This window comes from Muntiacus reevesi, chromosome 1 (assembly GCF_963930625.1).
Source record: "Muntiacus reevesi chromosome 1, mMunRee1.1, whole genome shotgun sequence".
Taxonomy (NCBI): Eukaryota; Metazoa; Chordata; class Mammalia; order Artiodactyla; family Cervidae; genus Muntiacus; species Muntiacus reevesi.
In genome coordinates this window covers 152,883,764-152,905,282 of record NC_089249.1, presented here as the reverse complement: position 1 = coordinate 152,905,282, position 21,519 = coordinate 152,883,764, and the positions used below count along the sequence as shown (strand labels likewise).

Below are 21,519 nucleotides of genomic sequence, written 5' to 3'. Positions count from 1 at the left end.
TTTTCAGGAGAAAGATTCTTATAAAGGTTGTTCTTGGGTGAGCTCAGCCTACCACTGTTGCTAGAGGTTGTGCTGGAGGGAATCTTGGTCCCTTGATACATATATACATGTGTGTTCAGTCACTCAGCCATGTCTGACACTGCGACCCCGTGGACTGTAGCCTGCCGGGGTCCTCTGTCCATGGAATTCTCCAGGTAAGAATACTGGAGGTGGTTGCCTTGTCCTCCTCCAGGGGATCTTCCCGATCCAGTGATCGAACCTGCATCTCTTGCATTGCAGGCAGATTCTTTTGCTGTCAAGGCACCAGGAAAACCCTGGTCCCGTGATACACAAGCTTTTTAAAAGCATATCCCCCAGGTTCTGTGATAGCCTCCAAGAAATTGCCCTGGTGAGGAAGGGCCAGGAAATAGGAAGATGGCTGAGGAATTAACCTGTCCTTTGTCTTCGGTCTGAGTATCTCTACTTTTTTCTGGTCTACCTGTAGTGTTTCCATGTAAGATTTTTTAAAAGGGATTCTAAAGCTTAAAAATAAGTTGAAAAATCCACTGACTTAATGGTTGAAAGATTAGTTTATCTGAGGAAACGAGCTCATACTGTATGGTCACATTTACTTTGTCTCTATAGGATATACTGGTCACAATTTGGGGGTTTATTTTCAGAATGGGACAAATACCATCTTCATTATTTTTGAGTCTGTGAAAGAATAGAGCCACCTAGGACCATAATTAGAAAGTATCCACATAGGATTGTTTATACAGTGGGTCCCGATCTTATTACTATTTGCCCATTTAATATGGTAGTCAAGATTATAATAAGGTGATTAATTCCAGCTATGTGTGTTTGTCTTTCTTTTTTTAAAATAAAGTAAGAGGATCAGAATTTGGATAATGTTGCTGCTTTTCAAGTTTTTATGGTTACTGTTTATTTATATTTATGTTCTATAATATTTTTCTAGAAATTTACATGATTTTTTGATTTGGTTGTAGTTGAAATTACATGTTGTTAAGATTAAATTTATTGATATACAGAGCTAAATTTCCTTTTTGATGAAAGTACAGTAAACCATATCACTGTCTTCAAGTATTTCTGTTTTGGGGAATTTTTCTATGGCTTCAGAGGACAATAGCAAGAACTAGGACTGATTCTTCTTTGTATCTAATCAATGACTGTCTAGAAAATTTATTTTTTCTCCAATTGTTGATGTGGAAAAATTTCAACCCACAGAAGAGTTGCAGGAATAGTACAGCGGATGCTTATATACTCTTCATCCATATTCACCTGTTGTTGCCATTTTGCCACATTTACTTTACCTCTACACACACACATCCTTTTTTTTTGAGGAACCATTTGAGGATTAGTAACAGTTTGTCACTTTAATACTTCACCTTATGTTTCCTGAGAACAAGTCATTTTTTTTTTTACTTAAGTACAATTACATAAGAAACAAATTTAACACATAATTCTATTATCAAACATATCGTTTATATTCAGATTTCTCCAGTTGTTCCATGATGTTCTTATTCTTTCCTTTATACATACATATGTGTATATATTTTATATATATAATTTTTATTAAAATATTTTTAAAAAAATTAGGATTCCATCAAGGATCACAGTTCTGTTTAGTTATGTTTCTTTGATTTTCTTTCATTGAGAACAGTTTTCCCACTTTTTTTTTTGTCTTTCACATCATTAATATTTTTGAAGCATGTAGGCCATATTTGGCATAAAATCCTTAATTTGTGTTTGTTTTTGCCCTCATAAGTAGTTTCAGATTAAATATTTTCAGCAAGAATGATACTATCATAAGTGATGGTCATTTTTTACTGGAACACATCAAGAAGTATCAGTTTGATAAATGGTTAAATTGATGTTTCTTGTGTATGTCCACTGCAAAAGTAGCTTTTCCTCTTTGCAGCTAAAAAGTAAAATGAGGGTGATACTTTGGGACTCTGGGTGTTCTGTTCTCCTATAGTCTTTCAAGGTTTTACTGCCCTTTGAGACAGTCTTACCTGAATCAGCAATAACTGTAGTGATTATACAGTAAAGATTATAGTGTTTTTCTTTCTATGAAACTTATATGATAGGTTCTTAAAACATAAAATTTTTGAATGAATGAGCTAGCTCTAGTGAATGACTGTTTTAGTGAAACAAAACTCAGGTCATTAAGAGAAACTAAAGCAAGTTAGTTATTTTATTTCTGTGCTCTCACATTGTTCAATACTCTATTTTAATGTTTGTCTGATAAAATGAAGGGAAACAAATTCTTTAAGGCCAGAGTTGAATATACTTTTTTCATTTTTATGATCTAGTAGAGTGCCTGGCACTTATTTAAAATATGCTCAGGAAATGAAACAAATTTCTTTTCATAGATATTTAAGTAGAGGCCAGATGACTACTACTTATAATATTAAAAGGTAGATTTATGCATCATTAAATAACAAGTTGGATTAGGTTACTTTGTTTCCTGTATTAATCCTTTAGATCAATGATGTTTAGCCAATAAAATTTTCCAAATTTCATTATAGGGTGGTGTCCTGAGAACACTCCAAAATTTTTAGCAAAAACCCACTAAAAACTTATAGTCCTAAATTATAGTTAATATAGACAAAAATATGTTAACACCTGGATGTTTTTTTAATAATTTTAATCTTTATTTAAGTATTTTATATATATATATAGTGAAGTACTTAAGGAGCATTAATCTTTAGGAAAACATTGATGAACATACACATATGTGTGTGTATCTCTGTATATACATATAGACACACACACACATGTAACCACCTCCCAGGTAAAGATACACATATTTCTGTCACCGTAGAAGTTTCCTTTATGCCCTTTTTCTGTCACTACCTCCCCTCTTCCCCCCCTCCCCGCCCCGGAAAAATAAACATTATTCTGACTTGTATCACCATAGATTTGTTTTGCCTGTTTTTGGATTTCATATAAATGGAAAAATATAGTATATAATGTTTTGTGTCTAGCTTCTTAAACTCTAATTAATGAGATTTATTCATGGTGTGTGCATCAAAAGTAAATATTTTTTATTGCTGAGTAATGTTCCATCATATAGCTATGCCATAGTTTATCTGTTTTCCTATAATGGGCATTTGGATTGTTTCCATATTTGGGCTATTTGAGTAAAGCTGCTATAAGCATTTTTAAACATGTTAAACAATTTTTATATGCTTTTTCTTTAACTCTTTTAAAGCTTTCTTTTTTAACAGTTGAAGTATTATTGATTCACAGTGTTGTATTATATATAGCAAAGTGTACAAAGTGTACAACAAAGTGATTCATTTGTGCTTATTATATATTTATATATTCTTTTTCATATTCTTTTCCATTATAGATTATTACAAGATACTGACTATACAGTAGGAACTTGCTGTTTGTCTATTTTACATAAACTAGTGTGTATATGTTAATCCCAAACTCCTAATTTATCACCTCCACCTTTCCCCTTTAGGGAAGGTTTGTTTTCTAAGTCTGTGACTCTATTTCTGGTTTATAAATAAGTTTATTTGTATTACTTTTTTTTAGATTCCGTATATAAATATGTGACTTTTGTCTTTCTCACTTACTTCGTTTAGTATGATAATGTCTAGGTCTATCCAAGTTGCTACAAATGGCATTATTTCATTCTTTTTTTATGGCTGAGTAATATTCCTGTGTGGGTGTGTATGTGTGTGTGTGTGTGTGTACACACGTGCGCATGTGTGCATGATTCTTTGAGACCCCATGTACTATAGCCCACCAGACTCCTCTGTCCATGGGATTTCCCAGGCAAGAATACTGAAGTGGGTTGCCATTTCCTCCTGCAGGGATCTCCCTGACCCAGGGATCGAACCTGGGTCTCTCATGTCTCCTGCACTGGCAGGTGGATTCTTCACAACTAGCACCACCTGGGAAGCCGTGTGTGTGTGTGTGTGTGTGTGTGTGTGTGTGTGTGTGTGTGTGTACATCTGTATCTTCTCTATCCATTCATCTGTTAGATGGATGCTTAGGTTGCTTCTGTGTCATGTCTTGGCTACTGTAAATAGTGCATAAAGCTTCTGTTTCTTGCTTAAGTTGTGAAGAATATAGAGAGTAGAGCATCATTTTAATAGCTCTTTGAGCATATTCTATTAAATTGTTAATTAAGTGGTTTAAACCCACTCAAGATGTATTCTGCAACATTATACTTTATTAAGTTTAGTTAATGTGACCTTCATATTGATTCAAAGAAAAAAGAACTTGAAGTTTAATTTCATTACAAAGTAAATGAAAACTGTATGTTATCAAAGTTAATTTTTTATAGTACAATATATATAACATAAAATTTGCCTTTTTAGCCATTTTAAATTACATTTACATTGTTGTATAACCATCACCCCAATTCTCAAAGTTACTTTGAAAAAGCCTATCATTAAGACTTTAAGTAGATCCAAATGTGTAAATGTTCAGACAGTATGAGATAATATTGAAATTTTGTTTCTGTTGCCACTGCTGGTTTAAAAAATATTTTTCTTTTATGGTAAAAGAAACCTTGGTTAAGGAAGCTTTCTCTCATTACTAAGATTTGATGATGCCAAAAGGAGAAACTATACAACAGTAAACATTTTCACATTTTCATTTATAGTTTAAGCCCAGTCCTTGAGACCCACAGGTTAATGAGTATCTTATGTGCTATGTTTCAAAAAGTATGAATTTGAAGTTTTCACTTAAATTCCCATTTGTAGTCTTGACTATATCCTGCCAAATTCTTGAACTCTCTGTAATGCTGTCTATGCCAATTTACTTTTCCTAGACGAATATTTCTCTATTCTCTGGAAGTATAACTCAGGTCGGAAGTCCTGTTGGCAGCGCGATGAACCTTATTCCTGAAGATGGTCTTCCTCCCATTCTCATCTCCACTGGGGTAAAAGGAGGTATGTGGACTTAGATGTTTAAACAGGGATAGTTATACATGCAAAATGTTGCCTTCCAATTAAGGGAATGAGAGAGAATTCAAGTAATAACCTCCTTTCTCTTTTCTAGCAACAAAAAAGTGATTATTAAGTGCCATGAAAAGCACTGTCGCTGTTAGTGATTGTTTTAGAGAATATATTTTATAGTATAATTTCATTTGTTGAAAGGATATATTATTTTTAATTGTAATGTAAATGTAGCTTATTGGCAGTTCTTTCTTTGTATTCCAAAGCATATAATACTCTGTGAAGGGTTGCTCATAGTTCTAGGATTGACCCACGTTATAGTCAGTATATTCATTTAACTTTTTGTTTTGAGTAGAATACATATTCAGAAATGTATATATAATAAGTGGAGAGCACAGAACATAAGTAGCAATTTTCTGTTAAAAAATATTTTTAGTGAGCCCTGGTAAGAAGCAAAGTTACTACTCAGTCAAAAGAATGCTTTTCTTTATGTGAAAATTTCTTGTTGATAGATCCAGATCAGCATCCAGTCAGTACATTTTCAGGAGATGGTTTTTTCCAATAATCTTTCCTCACTTTTGTCCTAGTCTTTTACCTTGTCTCCTTGCCTTCAGTTTTCCTCACCTTTATTTAATCTTGCACATTGGTGCCAGTTATCTTTTATTTTTTTAAGTACAGTTGATTTACAATGGGTTAATTTCTGGTGTGCAGCAAAGTAATTCAGTTATACATGTGTTTGTGTGTATATATATATGTATGTGTGTGTGAGCGTGTGTATATATATACACACACACACACACACATATATATACTTTCTGATATATTTTCCATTATGATTTGTAACAAGACATTGAATATAGTACCCTGTGCTATACAGTAGGACCTTGTTTTTTTATCCATTCTCTATATAATAGTTTGCATCTGCTAGTCCCAAACTCCCAGTCCAACCCTCCCCCACACTCCCATTTCCCTCGGCAATGACAAATCTATTTTCTATGTCTGTGAGTCTGTTTCTGTTTTGTAGAGAATCTACGTATAAGTGATATCATATGCTATTTGGTTTTCTCTTTCTGACTTGCTTCGCTTAATATAGTAATCTCTAGGTCCATTCGTGTAACTGCAATGGCATTATTTCACGTTTTTTTTTTAATGGCTTAGTAATATTGCATTGTATATATACACACCATATCTTCTTTATCTGTTCATTTGTCAATGGACATTTAGGTTGTTTCCATGTCTTGGCTATTTTAAATGTTGCTACTCTGAACAGAGGGGTGCGTGCATTTTTTCAAATTATAGTTTTGTCCAGGTATATACCCAGAAGTTGAACTGCTAGATTATGTGGCAAGTCTATTTTTAGTTTTTTGAGGAATCTCCATAGTGTTCTACATAATAGCTTCACCAATTTACATTCCCACCAACAGTGTAGGAAGGTTCCCTTTTCCCCACAGCCTCTCCAGGATTTGTTATATGTAGACTTTTTAGTGATAGCAATTCTGACTGGTATGAGGTAGTACTTCATTGTAGTTTTGATTTGCATTTTTCTATGAGTGATGTTGAGCATCTTTTCTTTCATGTGCCTGTTGGCCATCTGTATGTCTTCTTTGGAGAAATGTCTCTTTAGGTTTTCTGCTCACTTTTGATTGGATTATTTTTTGTTACTGAGATGTGTGAGCTGTTTGTATATTTTGGAAATTAAGCTCTTGTTGGTTGCATCATTTGCAAATATTTTCTCCTAGTCTGTAGATTTCCTTTTCATTTTGTTTATGGTTTTCTTTGTGATGCAAAAGCTTATAATCTTGCATAGGTCCAGTTATCTTTTTAAACATAGATATTATCATATACTATTCTTGCTTAGAAAATTCAACAGGTTCCCAGTGCCTTCCATATAAATTACTTCCTTTGACATATAGTGTTCCTGGTAACCTTATCTCAATTTATCTATTTCCAGCCAGCACCCTAGTACTTTACAGGCATACTACAGATTATTTGCTGTTTTCTGAATGTTCACATTTCATACTTCATTCTTTTTCTTATGGTGTGCAATAGTGGGAAGAACATGGACTTAATTAAGAGCTGGAAAAGCCCGAGTTTTAATTCCAGTACCAGTCCATTCTAGCTCTATGATCCAGTGAAAGACGCTCATTCCTGTCTTACTCTTTGCAACCCCATGGACTATACAGTCCATGGAATTCTCCAGACTGGAATTCTCCAGGCCAGAATACTGGAGTGGGTATCCATTCCCTTCTCCAGGGGAATCTTCCCAACCCAGGGATCAAACCCAGGTCTCCTGCATTGCAGGATGATTCTTTACCAACTGAGCCACCAGGGAATCCCAAGAATACTGGAGTGGGTAGCCTATCCCTTCTCCAGCAGGTCTTCCTGACCCAGGAATCGAACCAGGTCTCCTGCATTGCCGGTGGATTGTTTATCTGCTGAGCTACCAGGGAAGCCCTTATGATCCAGGGGGCAAGTCATTTATCTCTCTGAATCCTTTTCCTACTTTTTTGTTTTCTTTTAAATTATGTAACTATACCTACTTAAGTATCATTATGAATATTAAATTAGATTTCATACCTGAAAATATAAGAAAATTAGTACAAAGTAGGCATGTAATAAATATTTTCATTATTTTCCTTTCTTCTCTCTAGAATAGAATACCCTGCTATATGCCAGTCTCCTTGAATAACTCCTCAATCTTTCAAAATCCATATTAATGGAAAACTTCTCTGAATCCTACGTTGGATGTCTTTGTAGTAGTGTTTTACATCCTCATCTCTGTTTAAATAGAAATTCTTATAGACTATTACTATACTAACACATTTATCACTGTAATTTACATACTGTATAGGTCTGATTCTTTCACCTAAACCATGAGTTCCTTCAGTCTGAATTCATGTTTGTGTCTTCTGTTCCTGTGATGGTGCTGGGCTGAATGTATCATACTGTCAAATCCAGCTTGTATCTCAGATGCTTCAACAATGAACTTTCACATAAAGTTAAGCGTTCTTTTGATTGGATAATGCTTCTTTACTAGAGCCATCTAAAAATATTCTTTTGTAAGTAAATTTGCCACTTAGGTTTCAAATTTGGGTTATTTTAATAAATCTTAAATTAATAAGAAATTAACTTGGCTTCTGTTGTTAATTAAGATTGTGTTTTCATTAAAAGTTACATCCATTAAATCTAATTGTCAAAGCCTCTCTTGCCAAGAAGCAGCAACTAGTTATGTGTATTCACTTCCTTAAACCATATTACTATCTCTGAGCAGAATTTTGCTATTTTGTATTCCAGTGGAAAAAAATTTTTAAAAATTTAAGTCACTTAATGTTTCTCTTTTCAATAAATATTTTCATTGATAGGATATACATTTCCAAAATACATTTTCGCTTCTATTGGTTAGTGAGAAATGGTGTTACTTTGTTCTATCTTGCTATCCCTCAGTGCATTTTATATAAGACCAAACAATATGGACTTCCCTGGTGGCTCAGACGGTAAAGCATCTGTCTACAATGCAGGAGACCTGGGTTCAAACCCTGGGTCGGGAAGATTCCCTGGAGAAGGAAATGGCAACCCACTCCAGTACTCTTGCCTAGAAAATCCCATGGACGGAGGAGCCTGGTGCAGGCTACTGTCTATGGGGTCGCAAAGAGTCGGACACGACTGAGTGACTTCATTTTCACTGAACAATATGCAGCGTTTAGAATTTTTCATTCTGTCCCCCTGTTTGTAGATTCTGCAATAGTTATCACCCAGGGTTTTGACTTCAAGCTGAGAGGACTACCATCATTCAAAATGGTGTGGCTGAATTTTACATAATATGCTTGCAAAGATTAAATGGGGAGGGTTCTGTGCAGCCTCAAGTATTAACTTGTCATGCTCAGAATCTGATATGTGGTTTCCTGCTGATTTTGGTGATATGTATACTAATCTCTTTCTTGACTTATTCTTAGAGGCATTTTTTTTCATAAAACCAGTCACTTATGATACTTTACTTTCTAGGTGCATTTTTAAAGTTTGACTTTTAATGGTAAAAAATCTCAACAATACAAAAGCATATAGAGTGAGAAGTAGGATTCCCCTCTGTTTCAACTCCTATACATCCTTTCCAGCGGTAACTAGTATATTACCACTTCCTTGTGTATCACAGATTATTTTATATTTTGATCTTAGAACATGTCATATGCGAAATTCTTATTATGATGGTTGGAGGATTTTTGTTAAATCAAAGGGTTGTTTTTAGACTGTGATATAAACCATTGTGTGGAGACGTCTAAGCAGAGGATAACTGTGTTACCATCCAAACTGGACTGGATCACTTTTGCGAATGAAAGGGGCGCTAGTAATATGACACTAGGGTAGCAGATATAAACCTGTATTTGCCTATCTGTAAATCAGTTGCTTTTTTCCTATGAATGATGAGGCCGTTCCTCTGTCAGATTTCTCTCTTGATTTGTCTCTTTAACCAGTCTCTTAACATTGTTTTCTCCCTTTACAGACTATGCTGTGGAAGAGAAACCATCACAGATTTCAGTAATGCAGCAGTTGGAGGATGGTGGCCCTGACCCACTTGTATTTGTTTTAAATGCAAATTTGTTGTCAATGGTTAAAATTGTAAATTGTAAGTTGAAAATTTGTTTTTTTTTTTTAATTAAAATGAGGTACTGAGTCATAGATAATAAAGCTTTTAGATTCATTACACACAAGTAATTTTAATGAAAGAAATCCTTAATGAAAACTGGTTGCTCAAGAAGTACATCTTAATGAAAACTGGGTACCGAAGAAGTTGGTTTGTATAAAATTATATATCGTTGAGGACAACTGTGGGACTGAGACTCTTGTTTTTAGTCAAAGGAGTGAGATAAGTGAATTCTCCATGGAGGAAAGCCAAACGGAACTTCTGAGTTAAGTTCTTCCTAAGATGGGTATACTAAGTCACAACTCACCACTCGGATAACTAGAGGTAGATAAATTATCCAGAGGGATCAATTTGTACATGCTAGGTTTAAATCTCAGAAACATTTAATCATGGTGCAAAACCTTATTTGGGAGTAGTGTTAACTAACACGTAGTAAAACTTCAGTGTATCACAAGTTAGGATTCAGAAGAAACTTCTCAATTCTTGGTGCTAGCTTCTTAGGCAACAGAATGAGAGAGAGGACAGTAACTTCAAATCTTGGTTCCAGTATCATACTGGAAAACGGAGAATTCATTTATCCTGGATAAATGTTAATAGGCAGAGTTTTGGAGAGACAAAGAAAGCATTGGGGAACAGTCCTCCAGTCTCACTGTGTATTTGTCTTAAGTTGTCCTTGAAAACCAGAATCACCAACATACTAAATTCTTTAGAGGTTCTATATACATGAAATGCAGTTCTGGTTTGTTTGCTAATCACACCCTTGTGTGTTTCGCTAGTCACTAATGCTTGCCACCTTTCCTTCTAGGATCAAATTTTTAAATAATTTGCTTGTAATTTCAATTTACCATATCTAGTTTATATACTTAGAAAATAGCTAGTCTAGAATTCCTTAAGTATGCACCATCTTAATATAGTTGGATTGGGCACCTTTTGTTTGGTATATAAAGAAACAATTCCCAGAGGGAAAGAAAGATCTTTTATTAGTGTTGATTTATATCATGATATCCATAATTTTATTTGAACCCTCTTTCAATTCCATTGAGAATCTTGTGTTGAAGTACAAATAATAAAAGTATGATGGACTGAACATTGTTTTGAGCTACATATAGCTTGTGTTGTTGTGACTCTGCATAGCCTTAAAGTGAAGAAGTGGAAGTAATTAGTCCAGAAAAGCTATCTATTTCACCACTTTTTACAGGATGAAGTCAGTTAAAGTTCTCTTGCTGGTTATCTGGAACTTTCTTCCAGGAAAGACTATAAATAGCTAGACTCTTTCAATCACAGTTTAAATTCAGTAAGTGTACATCAAAATATATTTTCTTTAGGCCACAGCCTGAATCCAATCTAAGTGTTTGCTCAGAGTCAGAGGCACTGGTATGTTTTATTTTCTGCAAAAGTCCTTTGGCTCAGTAGTGGCAGTTCACAGTTGAATTATACAAAGTCAGTGAGATCTGTTTTATTCTTTGGTGTGTTAAAACAGAGTTCTGTGCATTTCTTAAGAGTAAGGATTGAGAAGAAGGTCTTCATTTGTATATTTTTATTTAATCTGTAGATGTGAACAGGAAGTGCTGGTGTTTCACAACAAAGGGAATGCATGCAGTTGGTCAGTCTGAGATAGTCATTCTTCTGCAATGTCTACCAGATGAAAAGTGTTTGCCAAAGGATATCTTCAACCATTTTGTGCAGCTTTATCGGGATGCTCTGGCAGGTGGGAATACTGTATGAGTTTGTCTGCACCCTTTATAGTTGATAAGAAATTCTGCACTCAGATGCAAAATAATAGTCTTTAATTTGGAAGCCTGGCATTGGACTTTGGAATTATTGGCAAGTTAGAACTTGGCATGGTTTGAGGAGGTTATAAATTTTAATACTTTATCTGGTGTAGTTATTATTTTACAAAGACTGTAATCAGAGTTGTAAGGTAATCCACTGACCACAATGATGTAAGAATATTTTCCTTTGATTGGTTTAGGACATGGTATTGTTACCTGGTAGAAGGAAGGATAATGATAACTTGCTAACTTGTTTAATAATATTCATATAATCATAATATAGATATTCATTTAATTTTCAAGTTTCAAAAACCACTAGCATGAATGACTTTATTATGATTTCACAGTAAATTATAAATATTACTAACTGTAACAATATGAAAGTAAATGCATAGCTATTAGAAGTTCAAAAGACTAAATATACTAATATAAAGACATACTATTAAAAATTGGGAGAGAGGGAATATTTTTAAGTATATTAATAGGATAGAAGTTTTTTTTAAAATGTGCATAATACTTTATGTGCTATGTCTATTTTACTATGAATCCCATATTTAGATAATCAAGGTAGAAGTTTAGTATATTATTTCACTGTGATATTTTAAAAATAAATGGACACATTATAAGTGTTCTAAGATGATCCTGATTCATTATTTTTCTTCTCTTATGGTACATTGTGTGGAATTGGCAAGTTATATGTTAAATTTCCCTTCAGTGTAAAAACCTTAAACACTCTATCTCCAGCTTAGTGATTTCTCTGCTATATGTCACTCAAAAGACTGCAGAAGCCCTTATATGAACTGTTTTTATAATTCTTTTATGAATTTTTAATCTAAACTACATGTATTAATAATAATGTATATATGTATATGTGTATTTATATATGTTTCTCTTTTAGTGTATATAAAATTTTTGGTCACACATCACTGCTTATCCTTTCCACGGTGAAGGGGAAAATGGTGGTTTGTGAGAAGTGATATTCTGAGAGTTTCAGGATGCCTACTGGTTATTGCAGGGCATGGGAAAGTTATTTCTCCCCGTCTCTCCTCCCTTCCTCCATGTCTTATTGTTATGTTTTATAAACAGACACTCAGAACATGAATTTGAATGAAACAGGAATTATATGTACCAGATTATTTTTTCTGGAGTTAGTCTTCAGTTATTTCCCTCTTTTACTCAAAAACCTTTCTTGGCTTCATGTTACCTTTAGAATAAACTGTGTACTCTGACATTCAGTGCTGTACATATCTGATCCTCTATTTTCAATCTCATTTCCCACTAGTAATCTCCTCATACTACCATTGAAGTCAAACTAAACATTTCTTGGTTTGTTATGTCTTGGGTTGGCCAAAAAATTTGTTTGGGTTTTACAGAAACCTGGCTTAAAACTCAGCATTCAAAAAACTAAGATCATGGCATCTGGTCCCATCACTTCATGGCAATTATATAGGGGAAAAAGTGGAAACAGTAACAGATTTTATTTTCTTAGGCTCTAAAATCACTGTGGACAGTGACTGTAGCCACGAAATTAAAAGATGCTTGTTCCTAGGAAAATAGGATATATGTCATAGAATCTATGACAGACCTAGACAGTGTATTAAAAAGCAGAGATATCAGTGTTGGACAAAGGTCTGCATGGTCAAAGCTGTGGTTTTTCCAGTAGTTATGTTCAGGTGTGAAAGGTGGACCATAAAGACGACTGAGCACTGAAGAACTGATGCTTTTGAAGTGTGTTGTTGGAGAAGACTTTTGAGAGTCCCTTGGACAGCAAGGATATCCAACTAGTCAGTCCTAAAGGAAATCAAGCCTGAATATTCATTGGAAGGACTGATGCTGAAGCTGAAGCTGCACTATTTCGGTGAAGAGCTGACTCAATGGAAAAGACCCTGATGCTGGGAAAGATTGAGGGCAGATGGAGATGGGGGTGACAGAGGATGAGATGGTTGGATGGCGCATCGATTCAATGGACACGAGTTTGAACAAACTCTGGGAGATAGTGAAGGAAAGGGAAGCCTGGCGTACTGCAGTTCATGGGGTTGCAAACAGTCGGACACAACTTAGTGACTGACCAACAGCAACCAGTATTCTTGCTGGGAAATCCCATGGACTGAGGAACCTGGCAGGCAGTATAGTCCGTGGGGTTGCAAAAGAGTCAGACACAGCTTAGTGACTAAACAGCAACAATGCTTAGGAGAAGAATTGCTTTTCTATAGGGTATGGATATCTTCAACATTATTAGGTGATGTTAAACTGTTTCCCAGAGAGGTTTACCAGTTTATATCTATCTGTGCCCATCTCCAGTGTATAAAAGTTGTCAACACTTGGTATTATCAGAGTTTTAATTTTTGCCATTCTGGTGGATATAAAATAATATCTCACTCTGAATTGCATTTCACTGACTATTAATGAGACTGAGCATATTATCATGTATTTATTGGCCATGTATAGTTTTTCTTCTGTGACAGATACATCCTTTTTATGTCTCACTCCTGTTTCTGTTGCGTTAGCATTTTCTTTGGGATTCCTTTAATTTTTTCAACATAAGTGTTAACTATAACCATTTTCTGACAGAGTTAAATTCAGTATGTATTAGTTTTTTATTACTATATTCCTAAGCCACAAACTTAGTGGCTTAAAGCAACACACATTTTTTAATCCCAGTTTCCATAGGTTAGAAGTCCAGGCACAACTTAGGTGAATCTTCATCTCAGGGTTGCCTTAAGGTGTTAGCTATGCTGGGCTTCTCATTTGGAACCCAAGGTCCTCAGGTTGTTGGCAGAATTCACTTTCTTACAAATACCCATTTTCTTATTACTACTGGTTGGAAAGTACTCTTGGCTCCTCAAGGCTGCCTGCAGCTCCTTGCCTCATAGATAATTTACCACATGAGTGTTTCCTTTCCTTCAGGTCAGCAGGAGTATGTCTCTGCTTTGAATCTCTGACCCCTAGACCTAGATTTAAAGAGCTTATGTCAGGCCAACTCTGATAATCTCCCTGTTGATTAACTCAAAGTTTATTGATTAGTAACCTAATCATGGGAGTGACACCCAATATAGTAATAGGTGTTATCCCCACGGAAAGGTAGGGAATTAAACAAGGTGTGAACAGGAGGAAACTGACAGTTCTGCCTCAGAGCATTTCAGTCCTTCCAAACATGACACAGACCTCAGCATACTTCACTCATACTCACAACATTTGTTGTAGTTTGTTTTACCTTTTGTAAAAGAAAAAAAAATTACTTGTATTCAATTATATTCAGTTTTTAATTCCAGTGTTAAAAATCAAGATTGATTTTCAGTTCAATCAAAATTATTAAATTTACCACTATATTTTCTTGTTATCTGCTATTTTAATATCCCATGTTTCCATTAGGACTTGCTTTTCTTGCTGAAATACATCTCTTAATTAGTTCTGTTGATGACGGTGTATGGTTGTTAAGCTCCATTAGTCTTTGTATGTCTGAAATGTTTTTATTTTTCCATCATTCTTGAATAATTAGTTGGCTACAGAATTCTAGGTTAACAGATTTTTTCCGCTCCCTTCCTTCTTTCGTTCATTGCTTCATTTCACCTTCCCTTACCAAGTACTTTGAAGGTATTACTTCACTGTCTTCTGGCATTTTCTGCAATCTGAAAGAAAGTGAAAGTGTTAGTCTCTCAGTCTTCTCCTACTCTTTGCAGGCTCCTCTGTTACTGGAATTCTCCAGGTGAGACTACTGGAGTGGGATGCCTTTTCCTATTCCAGAGGATCTTCCTGCCCCAGAGGTTGAATCTGGGTCTACTGCATTGCAGGCAGATTCTTTGCCATCTGAACTACCAGAGAAGACCTGCAATCTAGCTGCTTTTTTTGAGCTACATATGTTATGAATTCTTAGTTCCCCTACCAGGGACCAAACCCTTGGCCTGTACAGTGTAAGGGGAGCATCCTAATCAGTGGACTGCCAAAGAATTCCCCCTTTCTTCTTTTTTAATAAATAATTATTTGTCTTTCCTCTTTGGCTTTTAGAACTGTCTCTTTCTCTTTGATTTTCTGTAAGTTCACTACTAAAGTTCTCTGAGTTTTTTTTAGTCAAGTATATGAGGTATAATTTCTATACAGTAACATGCCTTTTTAGACATATATTACTGTATATAAATACACATAGTTCATTGAATCTAGGACAAACCAATAAAGTCCGGTAACAGCTACTGGTATCAAATATATAATATTTTCATTATCTTTAAACCCTGCCTCATGTCCCTTTGTATTTAATCCCCTCACTTTACCCTCTGCTCCTGGCAACTAGTAATTTGATTTCTGTCCCTATAGCTTTGCATTTTTGAGAAAGTTATATCAATGAAATCTCACTGTTGTGTTTGGCTTAGTGCAGTGCTTTTGAGATTTGTCTGTATGGTTGAATGGATGCTGTTGTTGTTCAGTGGTTCAGTCGTGTCTGACTCTGCGACCCCATGGACTGCAGCACGCCAGGCTTCCCTGTCCTTTAGCATCTCCCAGAGCTTGCTCAAACTCATGTCCATTGAGTTGGTGATGCCATCCAACCATCTCGTCCTCTGTCATCCCCCTTTCCTCCTGCCTTCAATCTTTCCCAGTATCAGAGTCTTTTCTAATGAGTCAGCTGTTCACATCAGTTGGTCAAAGTATTGGCACTTCCGCTTCAGCATCAGTCCCTCTAGTGAATATTCAGGATTGATTTCCTCTAGGATTGACTGGTTTGATCTCCTTGCAGTCCAGGGGACTCTCAAGAGTCTTCCAGTACCACAGTTCAAAAGCATCAATTCTTCGGCACTCAGCCTTCTTTATAGTCCGACTCACATCTATACAGGACTAGTGGAAAAACCATATCTTTGACTATATAGATCTTTGTAGGCAAAGAAATGTCTCTGCTTTTTAATATTCTGTCTAGGTTTGTCATTGCTTTTCTTTCAAGGAGCAGGCGTCTTTTGATTTCATGTCTGTAGTCATCATCCATAGTGATTTTGGAGCCCAAGAAAATAAAGTGTGTCACTGTTTCCCCATCTAGTTAACATTTTTGAGAACATGCTGTGTGCAAGATGTTATTTGGCATTTTACATATATTCTATCATTTATTCACATCAAGTCTGAAATTTAGTGTAATCTTCCCTATTGTCACAGATGTTGAGATTCACAGAAATTAGGTAACTTGCCCCCAATCTCGTAATAGTAAATGCTCAAGCTAGTGTTCAAACCCATGTCTCTGTGACTTCAAAATCTGTGATTTTTTTTTTCCAAAATAACATTTTCCTTCCTTGATATGGGGATTATTCTGTTCTTATAGATCTGGCCCAGCAGTTTAAATGTGCAGCCAGATTTGGTTAACCCTGGGGAAAAAGTTGTTGTTCAGTTGCTTACTCATGTCTGACTCTTTGTGACCCCATGGACTGCAGCATGCCAGGCTTCCCTGTCCTTCACCATCTCCTGGAATTTGCTCAAACTCATGTCCATTGATTTGATGATGCCATCCAACCATCTCCTCCTCTGTCACCCTCTTCTCTTTCTGCCCTCAGTCTTTCCCAGCTTCAGGGTCTTTTCCAATGAGACAAAGGTACTACCTCGAAGGTATTTGGAAGATGATGATGCGCAGGTGAATGTGACTTTCAGCCATAAAGCTTCTCTGGATTTTGTGGGGTGGTATTCTCTCCACTTGTGGTCCCTGCTGTCAGTATAGCTTCCACTTCTCTCAAGGATCCTATGTTCCATCACTGAACTGTTCTGCAAATAGACTCTTAGTTTCCAAGGAAAGTAAGCATTAACTTGTCTGATGGCAGTTTCTCTACTTGCTGTTATTTCAGAGGTATCAAAGGAAGTTTTCACATGTCTCAGAATAAATCTTCTGTTAATTGAACAGCTCTTATCAGGAAGTTCTTTTGTAATTCTAAACTGAGGAAACTGTCTCCTTAAGGAAGGGTGATTTGTTACTATTTCATTCAAAAAATACTTGAATTAGAAAGTGCTTAGTTAAGAGCATTTGCAAGTAAAAGAAAAAAACCTGCCTGATATGAGATCAAATAAGCCCTCGGTTGTTTCTGTTTCACATTTATCTCAACTGTTAATAAAATTAGAATAAATCCAATCTGTCATTCTAGTTTCTCCATAAATTTTCTTCCCTTAAGTGTCTCTTATGTATCTGTACTTAATGTCTTCATTAATTATATTCATGAATTGAATTTATTTACTCAATGGGACTATAAACTGTGTGAGAGCAGGTACCTAATCCTAATACTTTTTCATGACCTTTGAGGTAATAATTCTGATCCTGAGATCTCTAAAGTAATTCATACAGTAAGTTATATAATCTAAAGCAAGGTATCAATATCTTTTGATGTCTTTTAGCCAGACAAACTAGAGTGTGCTAATAATACAAGGTATTTTATGCTCACCAGAAGCCCTCATCAAATTGAAAAACAAATTTTCGTTTAATAAGTACCATTTATTTAAAAAACAACTTTATAAATGTGTGTCTTTCATAGTGAAAGGTTGGGAATTAATGTTTGGTAATGTCTGGCCCAGTGCTGATAATAATGATTATTAAAATATGATTGTTTTATTGATAGTAATTAATGTACTTTTTTGTTTTAGGGAATGTTGTAGGCAACTTGGGACATTCCTTCTTCAGTCAAAGTTTCCTTGGCAGTAAAGAACATGGTGGATTCTTATATGTGACATCTACCTACCAGTCACTTCAAGACCTAGTACTCCCAACCCCACCTTACTTGTTTGGGATTCTCATTCAGAAATGGGAAACTCCTTGGGCTAAAGTGTTTCCCATCCGACTAATGTTGAGACTTGGAGCTGAATATCGACGTAAGTAAAAAATACCCTCTTCTAAACCATATGACCAAGACCAAGACGTAAAAACTAAACAATAAAGTTTAGAGATAGTTTTGAGATATTCAGAGCCCCATGGTGATACAATTAAACAGAAGTAGTCTTTTAAAATAACTAAGCTAAATATGGTCAGTGTCTCTACTTTTCTTTGAGACCTCCTCCAGGGATTTTCTGGACCCATGTCTCTTGCATTGCTTTGGCTGTAATGGGAAGGACTCAAAATAACAAGTGAGGATGTTAGTGATTATTTATTGCCTTGTAAACGTACTGATTTTATAGGTTAATTTATAGGTTTTATACAGGATCATCTTCAGAAAAAGTGATTATCAGCTTAACAAGTAACTGTATTTTTTATAGTATCCATATATAGTGAGCATATTTTTTGTCACTTGCTTGGAAAATAGTTATGACAAATTATATTTTATATAATGTAACAGACTGGAAGCTAGTGGTATAGAGAGAACTCTCAGCTGGTGAAGTAAGCAATAAAAGAGCCTCTGTGCCCATGGTTGTAGCAGTGCAACTAAGCTGCTATTGTTTTTAAAGACATTGAGGCCTGAATGCAAGCCTTATTTTAAACTTCATATCAAAGTTGCCCTGGTCTAGGAATCAGACCACTGGAATAGGTTTGTAACTTTGCCACTTACTAGCTCTATTACTTTGAGTAAAGTTGTATAAGTTGCTGTCAGTTTCTTTGCCTTTTCTGTTGCATGGCATTATTAAGAGGATGGTATTATGAATCAGCAAAATAAAGTAAGGAAAGGAAAGGATTAAATTTAGAGGAAACAACATTTGTGTCTCCCTGGCTTGCACAGACAGTTGAAACCATAAAGTTCAAAGAGACAGCTAGGATCACCTGGTGTTTGGCTTATCTAAGGAGTGTCCTGATTCAGACATGTCTAAGAGTGAACCCTTTTAAAAAAGACCCCCTAACCACAGAGGAAGGAATTCAGTGCTCTAATGAGTAACTACAATTATATTTTGAGAACTTTATGAAACTTGATATCTCTTTTACCAAAATTATAAGCTGCCAAACTTAGTCTGTTGATTTCTCATTTGCATAGTTTATCCATGCCCACTGTTCAGCGTCAGATTTCGGAAGCCTTTGTTCGGAGAGACTGGGCATACCATCATGAATCTTCTTGCAGTAAGTTGAGAATTATTATTTTATTGTTCTTCACTGGGATTTGTATGGGAGAAGGAAGCAGATTTTATTATTTTGTTCATACCTTGCTGCTTCAGGGAAGTGAAGATTTATGCTAAAAGAAAAGAACAGAACATGTATATTCTTTGGAAACTACTTGGAGCTTTGGAATGAAATAGTACTGGATTCTGGCTCTTAGTTGTACACTTACTAAGCGTCCTTGCAGGATTATTGTGAGGAGTAGTGCATACTTAAAGCACCCAGCATTATGTCTTGTTTTAATTTTAAGCCTGGCATCCTAGAGATTTCCCCTGTGTCCATGTAGCTTACAGTTTAGCCAAAGATTGATCAGACATTGTATTCACATACCTCAAGCCAGTAAGGCATCTATACTTTCTCGATGTGTGGACTGGGATTCAAATATTATTCCTTTATTTTCCACTGGACTCTCTCATATCTCCTTGGCACATGCATAAGCTCTGACCCTGTTGACCAAGGATTAGTTGGCTTGGGCCCACTAAGGTCTCTGCTGCACATGTGCACAGACTAAGGTCAGTCCTCGGTATGTATGTGGAGAATTTATGAAATTCCCTGTGGCTGTCTCATTCCCAGAACTCCTTGTTAAATTTCTGGCTAGTCTGCCTGCTTATTACTTGCTCCAGATAGACTAGCAGCCTCTGGGTAACAGAGCCACTGGTCTTTTTTCACTAGTCACTAAGATTACCGCTTTAACTGAGACACTCCAAATCAAGCAAGATTCTACAAGAAGCAAAGCTTACTGTTTTCACAAACTACCTTGCCTTAGTTGAACTACAGGGCAAAGTTAGGGGCAGCCCCAGGCCAGAAGATCACAGACTCAACTCTATTCTTCTTTCTTGAAGTTCAGTATTTTTCCTGAAGGAGCACATCTCAGTGTGTTGTGTGCTTTTAGCCTGAGTCAAGGGCACTGAAATGGTTGGGTTTTGATTTCTTTTTTAAATAAATTTATCTAACTTTATTGCTTTTGGGGGACTTGATTTATTACTCTGTCATGGAATTGTTGTTATAGTTTCAGTTATCTTTTAAAGTGATTTAAACACTGAGAAAGATTCTTGCAGGTCTACTCATGTAGCTGCCGTTTGCAGTGCTCTCCATTCCTTTGTGTAAATCTGTATTTCCACCTGGTGTCCTCCTACCTGAAAGATTTCCTCTAATGTTTCTTATAGTGTGGATTGACTGGTAATGAATTCTTTTAGCATCTGTGTTTCTTACAAAGTCCTTTGTATTTGAAAGAAGACACTTTTGCCGGATGTAAATTCTAGACTGACGGTTTTATTCTTTGAAAATTTTAAAAATTTACTCTATTGCTTTCTGGTTTGCATTTTTTTCTGATGAGAAATATGTTTCCCATCTTGCCTTTCTTTGTTCCTCTCTACAGCGATTTGTATGATATCTGGAATGAAAATGTAAGAAGCATTTTTTTCCCCTCCAAATTGAGTAGAAATACTGAGAAACAAGAGCAGATATTGACATCAATAGACAAATACTTCAGACGTAGAGCCATTTTTGTAGTATACTACCTAATTATGTTAAGATACTTTCTGTCCTTCAGCCATGACAAAGAAACTTTTAAGCTATCACCAGTAGGACATTTAACTGTTATTTCACTATTTATGATGAGATTCTGCAAATAGTATCTGACATTTATATGATTCTTTGTAACTCAAAATGCTTTATATTATTTTGCCACCACAATAGTTCTACAAGTTAGTAGGGATGCATATTATTTGCATTTTAAAGATTCAGCAACCTAAGCTTAGAAATTGTATAACAAATTGTAAAGCCAGGGTTTGCATCTTCCTGCTCCATCCTCCTTGCTCTTTCTGCTACATATCTCAAAAATATACAAGCAACTCCTGCAGCTCAATTCCAGAAAAATAAATGACTCGATCAAAAAATGGGCCAAAGAACTAAACAGACATTTCTCCAAAGAAGACATACAGATGGCTAACAAACACATGAAAAGATGCTCAACGTCACTCATTATCAGAGAAATACATACTCCTTGTGTTTTCAATCAGCACTCTTAGATGCAAACACTTGTGAGAACAAGCTTCTAGATTTAAAGCAAACTTGCTTTATAGTATTTATTGAATTTAGAGTGGATCAGATCATTACATTTTTCTCAATATTCTAGCCAAATAAAGCTATATTTCAAAT

At 35.5% G+C, this 21,519-nt stretch overlaps 1 protein-coding gene across 3 annotated transcripts in view; it reads left to right on the top strand.

Annotated features, from left to right (window-relative positions):
* ZFYVE9 (zinc finger FYVE-type containing 9) overlaps positions 1-21,519 on the top strand; it is a 180,966-nt gene that overhangs the window by 116,794 nt on the left and 42,653 nt on the right. For all 3 annotated transcript variants that reach the window (XM_065913224.1, XM_065913216.1, XM_065913207.1), the window contains 5 exons: positions 4,793-4,913; positions 9,418-9,540; positions 11,111-11,266; positions 17,928-18,152; positions 19,241-19,323. In XM_065913224.1, coding sequence (XP_065769296.1) covers positions 4,793-4,913; positions 9,418-9,540; positions 11,111-11,266; positions 17,928-18,152; positions 19,241-19,323 — 708 coding nt within the window. The remainder of the gene's footprint in view (positions 1-4,792; positions 4,914-9,417; positions 9,541-11,110; positions 11,267-17,927; positions 18,153-19,240; positions 19,324-21,519) is intronic.